This window comes from Malurus melanocephalus, unplaced genomic scaffold (assembly GCF_030028575.1).
Source record: "Malurus melanocephalus ecotype Western Australia unplaced genomic scaffold, MMel_1.1 scaffold_191, whole genome shotgun sequence".
Classification (NCBI taxonomy): domain Eukaryota; kingdom Metazoa; phylum Chordata; class Aves; order Passeriformes; family Maluridae; genus Malurus; species Malurus melanocephalus.
Window position 1 is genome coordinate 799,227 of NW_026623423.1, and position 13,811 is coordinate 813,037.

The 13,811-nt window shown below is 35.7% G+C and overlaps 1 protein-coding gene across 3 annotated transcripts in view; it reads left to right on the forward strand.

Moving 5' to 3' along the window:
• Window positions 1-13,811, forward strand: part of HOOK3 (hook microtubule tethering protein 3) — an 84,931-nt gene that overhangs the window by 25,301 nt on the left and 45,819 nt on the right. For 2 of the 3 annotated variants that reach the window (XM_057373253.1, XM_057373254.1), the window contains exons 4-6: window positions 6,106-6,156; window positions 9,175-9,307; window positions 11,369-11,436. In XM_057373253.1, coding sequence (XP_057229236.1) covers window positions 6,106-6,156; window positions 9,175-9,307; window positions 11,369-11,436 — 252 coding nt within the window. Of the gene's footprint in view, window positions 1-3,791; window positions 3,887-6,105; window positions 6,157-9,174; window positions 9,308-11,368; window positions 11,437-13,811 lie in introns of all 3 variants that reach the window. The other variant, XM_057373255.1, reaches the window with a different exon arrangement.

A 13,811-nucleotide genomic window follows, 5' to 3' on the forward strand; every position in this document is an offset into this window, starting at 1 on the left:
AACCACATAATAGAGCCAGTCTAGTAGGGAAAGTACATAAAAACAACCTAAAATGTAATGTGCTRAAGTCCTACTTTGTGAACTGTGGTTAAGATTAGTATATGCCTTGTACAGCCCTCCTAAGCAGAAAATTATAGAATCATAAAGTTGTTGATGTTGGGAAAGATTTTCAAGATTGAGTCCAACTGTCAATGTAGTACCATCATGTTCACCACAACCCATTATGTCACCAAGTGTTGTATCTCCATATTTTTTGAACACCTGAGTGGATGAYGCCTCTACTATTTTGCTAGGTAGTCTGTTCCAATGCTCTACAACCCTCTCCATGAATTTTTTTTACCTAATATTTAATTTAAAACTCACCTGGTGCAACTTGAGACCATTATGGCTTGTCCTGTCACTTGTTACCCGGCAGAAGGTAACAAATGTGTTACCTGCAAGAGTGATGTGATTGTTAATTTTAAATTATTTATTGTCCTGTATGGAGAAAAAACAAGAACATAAGGCTGAGCTGTTTTTGTTGATTTGTTTTTTAAAGCATTTTGCTTTCTGGTAACTGCAGTATTTTTGCTCTTGCTGTATCATTAAAAAAAAAAAATCACAGGGATGTTTTTATATTTTTGGTTTCAGGGCAAGTTGCCAGACTTGAGAGATTGAGCAATTCACAGGAGAGAAAAAGGGAAATGTTAAAACTTGGGGAACTTGCAAAGTAGGAACCATTCAGCAAGCATTCTGGTTCTTAGAACTGCCCAGATCTTTGTCTAGTGTGTTTAGTAGAGAAATGTTGTTTTTTCCTCAGGGTTTAAATTACTGGGTCGTAGCATACATCAGTGTACACAGTAGTTAGTGCTTTCCCTTGGGCAAYAAAAAAACTTATCTCTACTGAGTATCTGCAATTTTATGATGGTTTACAAAAAAAAAAAAGCAGCAATGACATTAACTCATGTACAATGAACACTTTAATATAGTCCAAGTTTAAATTGTGTACAACCAAGTGTTTCATGCTGAGGAGGATGACTACTTGAACATAATATCTTTATTGAAAATGAAAAGCAGCTTAGAAATGATATGCCAAAATTTTGCAGGATTGAAATTCCTTAATCAAGAAAAAGGTTACTGATTTGATACATACACATCAGTTTTAGCAATTACAGAATGAACTGTTGGTTGTCTGAGGGATGGCATAAAATTGTCAGACTTTCCCCCCTTCCCTCTTGTATTCAGTGTGGGAAGCTTAGGAAAGGAAGGAAACTTATTGTTCACCATGATTTCTGAGGTTTTCTGAACTTTTTCCTTTGGCATCCAGACTACAGCATCATTTTAAAGTACAGTTTTATTGATGTTTATAGTAGCAAGCTATGTTTGTTCCATTACTGAATAGCACATTCAACAGCAGGAGCCGCTAAACTTTCRGCACCTACTATAATTTGAATGCCATAATGTGGAAAAATGGAATGCCATTGAATGCTGTAATATAAGTAAACAAATCTGATTTCTGAGAATCAATTTTGACTCCCTACAGTCATATGTTTACTCTGAATTCTTCTAGAGTACAAGCTGATTTGACTGGTGGAATAGTGGAAGCCAGTTTCAGTATACAGTATCATTTTTGTACTGCTTTCTTGTTCTTTTGGAGGAGAAGGGAGCACTTTTTTGTGAGCAACCTTTTAGGGGTTTTTTATGCAATAGGGGTAGAAGCCTGTYATGTGAATGTTTTTTCTCCAAGTGAGAAGCAGAAATTATAGGTGTATTGGAAGCCAACATTCATTTCTGTCAAAAAGTTAATTAGATAGATTTAATTCTCTTTTAATATAACCTTAACTCCAAAGTCAACTATGTCTTCAAATGTAAGTTGAATGTGGGAGTGCTCTGAAGACAGAGCAACATTTAGTTTTTCTTTCCTTGTCATTTAACTCAAGGAAGTGTCTGTATACGTTTTGGGGATTCTTCTTTTGAAGAMGACAGTCTGAAGGGGGATCATGTAGTATTTCTATAAGTTCCATCTATAATCACTGACGAGACATGCTCCTACAAAATGCAGTTTAAATCAGAACCCAAATATCTGTGGTGAGAGTGATGCAAAAAATGCACACACACTGTCCTTCCCTTCTTTGGTGTGTGCGCACACCCTTACCCATCCTCACCCCCATGCACCCCTCACCTCACCTTTAACTCCAAACAGGGAAAAATGTGCCTTAATAAGATAYCTGAAGCTCATTGGTTAAGAATTCTTGTACCAYTTGAAAGTGTGCCCTAGCAACACTTCCAGAAGWTTGGAGATTTCATATGACAAGTGAGAATAAAAGAAAAAGGTGAGAAAAAATGAGCAACCATTAAGTCATATCGTGTTGGCAGATCACATCATCTCTGCTTTCACTCYGGGCAGTTTATCAAGCTAATGCTGTGTAACAAAGGTCAGTCTCATACTGAACACTGTGTGCTTAGTAGRTGAGGCTATACTATAGCCAATAGGGCTATTAACTAAGAGGGTGATGGTAACATCAGTAATAACCACACAACTCTCCTGTGGGTATTCGTGAATTTTATGCGTTCAAAGAAGAATGAGAATATTCAGGTTGCCTTTTGGATGCATTCGCTCAAAGCAGCTATCCTGTAATTCTTTATGTGAGACTGGGAAAGTAAAACAGAAAGGCCAGATGGAAAAGAGATTGAAAATGGTTAGAGATCTGTCAATAAATGCTTAATGGTCCATTTATTGTGAGTTGCAATGAATTTTGGAGGTGAAATAAAGCATAGTTTTCACTTATATTTACTCCAGTAAGTTTCATGTTCTTTCCAGCAGGAATATGGCTGCAGGGAATGGATGTTAAAAGGTGTTGGGAGGGTAGACTATATATGCTGTGTATGGAAAAGGAAGAAGTCAGGTTGCTGATGCCAGCAAATAGGCATCCAATGTGGTTATGAGCTGATGTCCAAATGATGATTTAGTACTTTATAATCATGATTGATACTGGAAATTCTCTCTCTTGTATTCTGCCATCACATAATTGTCTTTGTGAAAAACAGTTAGATTTTGCCTGTGTGCTTAAGAAAGTGRAAAGTAGTTCTGAACAACCATCACCTGCTGTGAATTAGAATTCTTAGAATTCTGATCTAATTRATCTTTAACTCTTTCTTGAGCTGTTGCTCATTTTCATTCAGCTGCAAGAGGTCTGCTTTCCTTATGCTTTGACCTCATAAATGTTACTGGAACTACTCAATTGAATTTCAAAGTACAAAATATTAGTGGTAGTTTCCTTATTATGATCTTCTCTTTGCCAGGGGTAGTGAAATCCCTGACAGTATATTCACTGTAAGTGAGTCAGAAAAAAAAAATTGAGAGTCCTCTGACTAATGGTGAGGATCATTGTAAAGCTTAAGTCAGTCTTAGTCTTAAAAGAAGTCTGTAAAGAAGCTGTTTGACTCTCACAATTGTCTGATTGTGTGCCAGTTACAAAGATGGTCCAGTTAATTCTTGGAAAAAAGCTCCCCTGATACTGTTGATTGACAGAAGAGTAAAACAGGACTGCAAATATTTCTTTTCAGTTGTTTGCTGTTCTTTTCTTTTAAGGATGCTGCCCTATATGCTAGTTTTCATGACAAATTTTGATCAATATTGGTTTTATTCCAGTATCTCAACTCTGAGCTCTACAAAAGTTACGTGGAGGAGGGTGACACTTTGTGTTTAAGGGATATTAATTAAAATGTGCTTACAAGAAGAGAGGAAAAGAAGTATTTCACAAGTGGACACTTTCCATTTGGTTTCTCATATTTTTGGGATTATGTTCAAGTTCAAGGTTCCTCACAATGTTCTCATCGGTAAACTGGACTTAAATTCTGCAACATGGCCGTTGCGTTTCTGTGGCTCTTTCTGCAGCAGACTCAGGTAAATTATAAACCCGAAGATTTTAATTAATCAAACCTAAAAATTATACTCCAATCAGTGTAGTATTCTTTGTGGTGATTTAACATAAAAATGAAGCTCTTTAATTTCTTTAAATTCTTAAATCTGTTGCAGACTCTGATTATRATTGTGCATTGCCTTTGAGTGGTGATTGGCCTTGGTTGCTTTGGGCAGACAGCTAGGAAATTGTTGTAGCTCTTGCAGRAACATGCTGTATTGTATGTGATAGTACAGAAAAAGCGCATGCTTCAGTGTAGAAGGTGTGAACTAGCTATTATAGGAGAGACAGTAAATGWTGCAATATACTTGCTATAAGTAGCATCTCTAGTTCTCAGTCTAGCTGGTCAGAGTATTTGATGTGTTACTTTCCAAGTTCAAATGAGTTTTTGTTTCTTGTATGACTTAAAATTGGGTTATGGAGATAGAATGTCCCTATGACTTAATAACTAATCAACTTATAGCGCTTGTTTATGAAAGGCAGTGGATTAATACAAGTAAGGTAATCAGATTGTTACCACTTTGGATTTCTTGGCAAAAAATCTTTTGGTGTGTATAACTTATTCCTTTCTTGAGTTTGGATTTTGCTTTCATCACCTAATTTTGTTTGTTGACTGTATTGAAGTGTTGAGTTTTGTCCCCAGATTTCAGTTTGACATTTCCTAACAAACACTGGATCATTTGATAGGTAAATGACTTGTTGCTGGACAGAATCTCCTAACTGGGTATTTTTGGAATGTAATCAAGAATATAAATGTTACTTTGAGCTTCAAAGGCAATTGGAACCTGAGAGGTTTTGTTCTCCCTTAATTGTAATTCCACGGTTTGCTGCTGTGGCTGCTGTGGTCAYCAACAGAAGTTTGTGAATCCTGTTTCAGTTTTAGTCTTTGCAGATGCTCTTTAAACTTGAGTCAAAGAATCATTTAGGCTGGAAAAGGTCCTTAAGACCATAGACTCCAACCATAGATCCAGCACTGCCAAGTTGACCAATAAGCCATCTCAGCACACCACATCTACACAGCTTTTTGCACACCACAGGATGATGACTCAGTCACATGCTGGGTAGCTTGTTACAATGCTCAATAATACTTTTTCATAATGAGATGTTTCCTGATACCCAGTCTAAGCTGTCGCTGCTACGACTTGAGGCCATTTCATCTTGTCCCATCTCATCACCTGGGAGAAGAGGCTGACTCCCACCTGGCTACAGCATCCTGTCATAGAGTTTTAAAGGGTCATAGGGTCACCCGTGAGCCTCTTTTTCTCCAAGCTAAACCACCCCAGCTCTGTCAGCTGCTCCTCTGTCCCAGGGAGCAGTGCACTGTTACAATTAACTATTTTTTTTTTTCTTAAATAATTGAACAGTAATTGGTGGTACTCTGTAGCAGTTACTTGCAGCAAAAATTCTTTTTTTGGTCTAAATTTCACCTGTGAGACCCACTGGGCAKTTTTATCACTTTAAACACTTTATTCTCAAATGAGTTTTTGCTGCGAAGGGGGCAATACTCCGTACTAGGGAAAAGTGACATACATTCTGTAGAGCAGGAGATACTTAACTGGTGCCATTGGTTATGCAAGTGAACAGAAGGTACCTTTGTATAGCAGTGAAGTCATCACTGAGAAATTTGAATTTTGCCAGATACTGTAAGACAGACATTCATTTGTGAAAACTGGGAGGGGGGACGGGGAGAAGAGAATGACAAGAACAAAAATGAAAGAACTGAGAGAGATAATTAATGAGAAAAATAACAAATGATACTTATATGGGTTAGGAATAAAGGGTGATAGTGAGCAGAAGCTGGTTTTGGTTTGGAAGAAGAGATTTATCTCTGCAGAAAGTAGATTATGAGATACTTCAAGAGAAGAAAGGAGGAAAAGAGTGTTTCAACTTCTGGATACAAAGATAAACAAGTACTCTAAAAACATTCCTACAGTAGGATCTGATTTAAAGCCTATTCAAGACAATGTTTTATTTTTCATAAATTTAAATGGGTTTGGTGAATGAATAAAGATTTGTGATCACATCTGAAAGTCTGATCATAAGGGACTCTTACATAACTTTTATGGTTCTAAATTTAACTGTGGGTAAATAGATGTAATTATATCCTTCTTTTGTGTGATTCTTCCGTGATTACCTTCTTTGTGATCATTTCTCTATAATTTATTCCCTGTATTTATTGTGTTTCCTCCTTCTTGTCAAATAGGTGAGCAACCTGAAGAAAATTCTGAAAGGAATACTGGATTACAACCATGAGGTAAGAACCATTTTAAGTAATCTGCATCTACATGCCTTTTTGGTTAAGTATTTTAGTTAACTTGTTGAAGGTAAATTGTATTCTTCAAGTTAAGTTCTGATGTCTTCTTGCAAATGCTTTTGGCATATGTCATGATTCATGGCCTATTCCCTAGTCCCGGCCTTCTTTAAAACTTCTCATCTGCTTTATTGAATACTCAGGGGTTCCAGGGAAGCCTGGTGTGCAAATTCTGCCATGTAAACAGTGGATGGCTTTCTGTGTTGTGATAATGGGCTTTGTTTCTGATGTACCTGTGTCTGATTCTTTGCCTTCCTCCTCTGCARCTCAAGTCTGCCTTTTTCCTTATTTTACTCTTGAGGAGAGTGAGTAAAGAGCATTTCTATCCTTTCCCCACATTAAGATTTTAAACAAAATATTGAATTCAAGTATATTGGACTCAGCCCTTGTCATTCTCTCTTAATTTGAGCAAACTCAGCACTTAATCACTCCAGAGGAGATCAAGTACAGTATTTTTTCTTTCAGTGGTGAATCTTCAGATGAAATATGTTTTCAGTGATCTTTGAGACATATTGATCTGTACAGGTGGCAACATACATATCCATGATATGTATGTCCTAGACATTGCTTGTCTCAAAATAGTATCTTCACATAAATACTTAGGAGATGAAGTTATTTGTTAATAAACTGAAGTCTTTCAGAAAGAAAAAGGAGCTCCTCTTCAATAAATGGTTAGGTGTTGATGTTTAAATAAATGTTGAAAATTTATGATTAAGCAGGCTGGTTGTAACTGGAAATACTAAAAAGAAACAGATCAGGGTTTTTGTTATGAAAAATTAGTATTACTAAGACAAAGTCATGATAAGCTTCTTTTTGGTTGGTTAGTATGTATGATRATTAAGTCTCTGGTATGAAAACTTGACTCTTAGGCAAGTTCTGAGCTGTTTCAAACTGATTAATTTCTGTAAAGGTAATGCACATTTATAAATCTGACTGGATTTTGGTTTAGGGTTTTTTTTCTTCTGAGGCAATGCTGTGGGTGATAGCAGAGATGATCTGGATTCTACTAATGAGTTCTGCTAATGTTTTCTTCAATATGATTCCCTCCCCCTCTACTAAAATACAGATGTGTATGTGAGTTTTACCTGATGTATCTAAAAGCCTTTGAAAAATGTGTATGTTAGTGTTCATCCTTACAATTACATAAGCGTTCATCCTTAAAAATTCAGAAATTTGTATTGCATTCAGAAGAACATCTTTGAGTAGCAATGCTACATCTGCTGTCTTTGTCAATTCAAGTATGAAAGAACAAGCCTAAGTTAACTATTTATAGCATTCATGCTTTGTTATGCCTTAGTTAATCTTATTGCAGAGCTCTGCTGCTCTGGAGCTGAAACTTAATTTTTTTTGTAAACTTATTTTATATCTGTCTTTTAAAATGTTTTAAATGCCCTTCTTCATCTTAAGATAGTAATTGTAGAGTTTATCTTTCATGTTTCTATTTCTTTCAGAGCTTTTAGTGGTTCTTTTAAAATTAAATTTCTTACAATCTCTATGTCTGACCCTGTATTCACACCTTCACATCCTTGGCTTCTTCATAGTGCCTGCCAATTTGCTTTTTCCCTTCAGCTTTCTTCAACAGCAGTTTTTTTGTCAGTAACTATGAAGTCATTGTAGTGTTGTTAACTTTTACACAGCATTRTATTTGAAAGAAATTCAGGAACTACAGATCAATATGCAAATACRTACTAGGTTCAAGAAAATAGTGTATTTTACTGTATTATTGCAGTCTATATAAAACAGTAATATTTTCCATTGTGCTTGATGTATTCATGGAGTTCTTACAACCTAAAGGAAGTCTTTTTCAGCAAGAGTGAATCTGGGTCCTTTAAAATATACAGAGATTTTTAATAGAGTAGAAGTTAATTCTTTGAGAAAACTTCTTAAAAATCTTATCGTTCCACAACGCGAAACATGCCATACATAACAAGAACCAAATTACAACACTCTCCCAAAGCCCAACTGTACTAAACTTTACAATGGCTTGTTTTCTCTGTATTCTTTATGTACACTGTGATTTTTGTAAATGCCTTAACCTGATTTCTGGTTTTTTGGGTATTGCATAAAAAAGAGCGTGCAGCAAACACATGACTGATTCCCTCTATAGTCATTGTTTCCTTATTGTGTTGTATCCTTCCCTGTTTAAGAAGTTACAGTTTCTTTTTATCTGCAATTAATGTGTCAGAAATGTGTTTAATTCCAAATTTCATATTCATATTTTCAACCCTCTTTTCAGTAAAGAACGATTTAGCAGAATTGTCTAGTTCCTTCTACTGACAATCATTAGCCCTTAATGATTTTTAATGATAAATCAGATAACACCAATTGTGAGTCACATGGGCTTCTGTTTTGCATGTTTTTTTCTTTCTTTCTGCATGTGGGCTGTTTAATTACATATCATCGTACTACTAGCTCAGATTCTCTTCCATAGAACAGCTTTCTTATCTGTAAGAAGTGCCAGATATCCTTAAACTTGATGTGTGAGGCCTAGTGATCTGAGTTTTTTACTGTCTTGTATTTGTCATCTGCCAGAGTTAGGTATATGTATTGTATGGGTGAAATATTTAATTTTGTGACTTTCTAGTYGTAAGAAATGTCTTATGATACAGGAGGTGTTTTTAGTTGGATTTTAAAAATTGAATGTTCTAAATTTCATTAGCCATGTAGTGGCCTGCTTTTGTTAGCTTTCTTATCTGAAGAAAAAGAATYTTGCTAAGTGTTTATCTAGTAGTTGCTTGTGAGTTGAGACAGTCATGTTTGTCTTCTAAATATTATTTATATTAAACAGTATGATTTAAYAGTGAAGTGTTAGGTGTTAGGCAACTTAGTTTGTTTTAAAGGTGTATTCAGAACTATGTTAGMGTGAATTGCTCTTGTCAATTTTGAATCATTTTTGTATGAAATACATGGGTATTTATATGTGCAGTAATACAGCCATGCATGTACTTGGTCCTTACGCAGATTCTAGGGCAACAGATAAATGACTTCACCCTTCCTGATGTTAACCTGATTGGAGAGCATGCTGATGCTGCAGAGCTTGGGAGAATGCTTCAGCTTATTTTGGGATGTGCTGTGAATTGTGAACAGAAGCAAGGTAATAAATTTTGAAAATGGTTTTCTTGCTTATTGTGCAACTACCAAGGAGAAAAATTCTATTTCTTGGGTTTCCATCAGAAACAAATGTATTTTTTTTAATCGTGACATTATTTTGTTCTGCAGATAGTAACTGTTATTCTGTTGTAAGCTTCACTACTGTTAGAGACTCAGACCGGAACTGCATTTACTTCTAACATATATATTTTCAATTTTGGCTTGAGCTGAAAAATCAGTCTACAAAGAAAAAAATTCTCGGGCACACCTTTTAACCATTTTTTGAGGTAGATTGGGATAGTTAAGAATGGAAAAACATGTTTATTCAGTGTGACTCTTAATTTTAGAAATGCATTCAAGGCATCATCTTACTACATRTCTGAAAGCCATCAGTATGCCTGCTGCTTGGTCCAAAGATATATCTGGTGTGATCTAGGATACTGCAGTTTCTGAGATGTTTCTATGGGGTTGGCAAATAGGAAAATGTAATGCTGGCAATCATGCCTTTCTGGGCAGTAGCTGAAGGTGGAGCACAATATCATAAGGACATCAAAAAAGTCACTTCAGGCCATTTGCCAGACGATTTAATCCCACTTAAGATCCTGAAAGAGACTCCTGCCTCTCTACTCTCATGGCACTGACCATAATTCTGACCTGCTCAAATACGATAGAGACCCATTCATCTTTCTTGAACATGTCACATGGGATGTGATGAACAATGGAGGTGTTTAATAAAGTGTACCACATCTTATGTTCTAAACTTATCTTGGGTGCAGGTTCTTTATTGTTACCCAGTTACCTTAAATTATACTAAATTAGGGCCAGATTAAGGTAATGGCAAATGCAAACATATATTCTAAATACTTAAAACAGAAAACATAGTCATGTGTGGCAAAACAAGACCTTTTTTTTGCAGTATTTAAATTACAGCTGCATCAAATATCTGTTCCTCAAGATTTAACTCATTTTGGGTTTGATGGCTGCCAAGATTTCAGGCTTYTTGTCTTCCTTTTACTCGGTGCTTAACTTCTACAGCTAGTTTTCTGTTTACAGGGTTTTTTAGGTGACTACATCACTTTATTTTCTCCCTCTGAAATTACTTTAATTCTCTTAACTAGCTAGTAGTCTGGCTGTTGTATTAATTGAAACAGAGGTAATAGTTCTTCCACAAGTACATAACTAACTCTGGTTTRTTGAGCCTCCTGTCATCTCTATTTTATATAAAATTATTGTCCTTCCTTCTGATGACAATTTGTCAACATCAGGTGGGAAGTGTGTCTTATTCGTGTGTCCCCTTTACTCTTTCAATCTGGACATTAAACATGCATATTTGAAATACCAGACCAATCTAATTTTGAGTACTTTGAGTGAGATTAATCATGAGCCCTTTAACCACTTGAAGGTGACTCCTTCCCAGCATGTTTCTCACATCATTARAAGAATAAAGATGATGTTTGACTGGAAACCATATGATACAAGGGCAAGTCATTTACTCCTTGACTTAGTGTAAATGTCAGAATTTGTTCTTCTGGCCATTGTATCATCTTACAAGATGTCTCTTGTATGGCTCACATCTGCACATAGCTGAGGACTTAAAAAGTGGAGGGAGCTTAATTTGTAATGTAGTGCAGAAATAAGAACAGAAACCAAAAATGAACATGAAAACACTTCTAAATGAGGATGCTGTAGGAAGGCAGGCCATTATTGTTACACTTAGGGAAAAGGAGAACCCATGCATGGATTGTGAACTTGAAGAGCCTGAATAGTTGGGAACAAAGTGAGAAAAGGATAAAAGTAGTTATTTCAGAAATGTGAGACGCCAGGGGAGGGAAAAAAATAATGTACTTTCTTCACTGCTGTGGAGTTCAAATAAGCCAGGATTTATATCTCAACGGACTTGTGATAAAATCCTGTTGAATTTGTTAGGGTGGGACTTTGCCGGTTGATTATGGGTTTCAGTGTTGTCTGTGTCACCTAGTCATTTTGCAGGAAGGACGCAGCTTCTGACCTTACCTTCTATGGCTTGTGTTTCAGCATTGACATTTCAGAATGTTTTTATTTTCAGAATACATCCAGACCATAATGATGATGGAAGAATCAGTTCAACATGTTGTCATGACAGCCATTCAGGAGGTATGCTGGGATGCCCACAGTGTGTAAAAGTTCAACCTTTCACTCGTTTAGATAGTATGCTTTTTCCCACTTAGGAAAAACATAGAAGTTAAGAAAATAAGGGGCATAGATTTTGCCTTTTTACAGTGAAAAAATTATTATTTTTCCTTTGAAAAATCTTGCTTTATGTTAAAGAACATAATGGGTTGAATGTCCCACTTTTCTTTAAATCTAGAAGACTAAACTTCTAGATATTTTTGATACTGGGTTTCCTTTCCTTTGCCTTTCCCACCCTGTGAATCCTGAAGTGCACTAGATTGACTTTATATGGATAACCAGTTACTGTAGAATTTTGTCAAAATTTGTGCTTTCAAACTGYAAAACTCCATGAACTGTTAAAATATTTTTTTTAATTTAGTAGACAAGTGTAAAGAAAGAGAATTGGGTAACAGTTTTCTTTTGTCAGCTTTAGTGTTATGAGCATGCTAATTATATGTAATATGAACATACATGAATAATACAATAGACTGGTATATTTTTACAAGTCAGTGATTATGCTGCAGTGAGTTTTGTAGAAGTGCTCTTCTGTAGTAAATCKAAACCACAGTGTTAGCCATTGAAGCCCCCATTGACTTTTAAGGAATCCTAAGTGCCTATAAGAGAAATCCCTGTTAGTCTGTAGATGTTTACTGCAGGGCAGGCCACTAGGGAAAGCAGTGAAATCTCATTTCTTCTGAACCTGAACAAGAGAAACGAAATTCCACATTGAGCTTTAGAGCAGTTTCTCATCTCTGTAGTGTCTGAATAGAGAAAGAGACGTAAATGAACCTACAGGGGACTCTGTTCCCTGTCATCACTTTGACCAGTGCTGTATCATACATTCAGTTGTCTGTGTGTGGACTGCTGTCTATAACAYAGCAGAGAGTACTTTCGAAATGAACATCAAAAGAATCATTATCTAAGTCATCTTCCAGTCAGTGCTGTCAAGCCCCAGTTTGCTGGAATTTTGAGACATTTTACTTTTTCATAAGTTTTGTATCTGTAATATACAGTGTTTTGGTAGATTTATCTAGCATTTTTTATTAAACCCAAATTTCAGCATCACTGTGCTGAAATCACCTTGAAATAGAAAACTTACTTCTTTCTTTTGAAAATCTATTTGATTTTTTTATAAAACTCCCCTTCATTTGATAAAAGCAGCCCACAATTTTCAGTATTTGATGAATAAATTCTGAACTTCTTCAGTGTTTGTGCCCTTTCTCTGAGATGGTTAGAAGTAGAAAGAAGTCATAGGGGAAGGGTCTGTTCTTCTGGAACAGATCTTTAAAATTCAGTGAATCAAAAAGCTTACCATTCAGGTACTGGCAGAGTTCTGAGTGATTTTAATGCTGTTTTCCAAGCTGCTTAGAAATTGATGCCATTTCAGGACCAAATGACAAGCATCTCAAGTGCTTAATGAAGAGGTGAGAAAGTGTCTCAGACTTTGACATACTTTGAGAGCAGGGCCTCTCTCCATTATTTTTTGATGGGCTTGGAGTTTGTAAGAGGTCCCAGTCAGCTGGAAACTGGCAACTATTGTTCCAATTTTCWAGTAGAGAAGGAAGATACTGTCAGTTAAAGGCCTCTCTCACTTGAGTGCCTGGCAAAATTATGAAGGTCGTTGTTCTGGAAATTAGATCATAGCCAGCACAGATTGACATAAGAAAAGTCTTTAGAGGGGTGGAAGTTCATTGGATTTTGTAAGGATTTTTTTTAATTTCTTGGACTCATAGCAGCTCTTAGAATTCAAATGACTTAGAAAAAGGCATGTGTAGGAAATCAGCTATATATGCATATTTGAAAAGTTGGTATATCACCTAATGCAAACATTTCAAAGCATTTGACATTTTAGGTACTCTTTAAAATTAGGTATGTCAGAAGATCTCTCTAAGCTTACTGATGTATTACGTAATTAATTTTTCTGTTTCAGCGGAACACATACAATTTTTTTTTATGCTTCTTTGGTTATTATAAATCATCTTTGTCATGAAAGTATGTAATGAGGCACAATCGAACAAGTTTTCTCTTAATTTTTTTGCATGAAGAAGCTGATATTTCAATGGAAGAAGCAGCATTTTATGTTTTAAATTTGATTCAGTTATTTAATTTTTTAATAACTTGTGGTTCTTCACCGTTTCTTTTCTTTGCTTATTTGAATGTTTAAAATATGCCTTATGCTGCGTAAAGGTTTTATAAATTAATCAGTGTTTTTCTGTTAGTTTTTCAGTGTAGTCAAATTGATCTGATGTGTTGCCACTTAGATTCTTAGATGCTAATCTGCAYATGCAGGTATCAAAGTGCAAGTTGTGCACAAAATAAAGGATTGAATATATTAATATGCATAACAGCATTTTTTT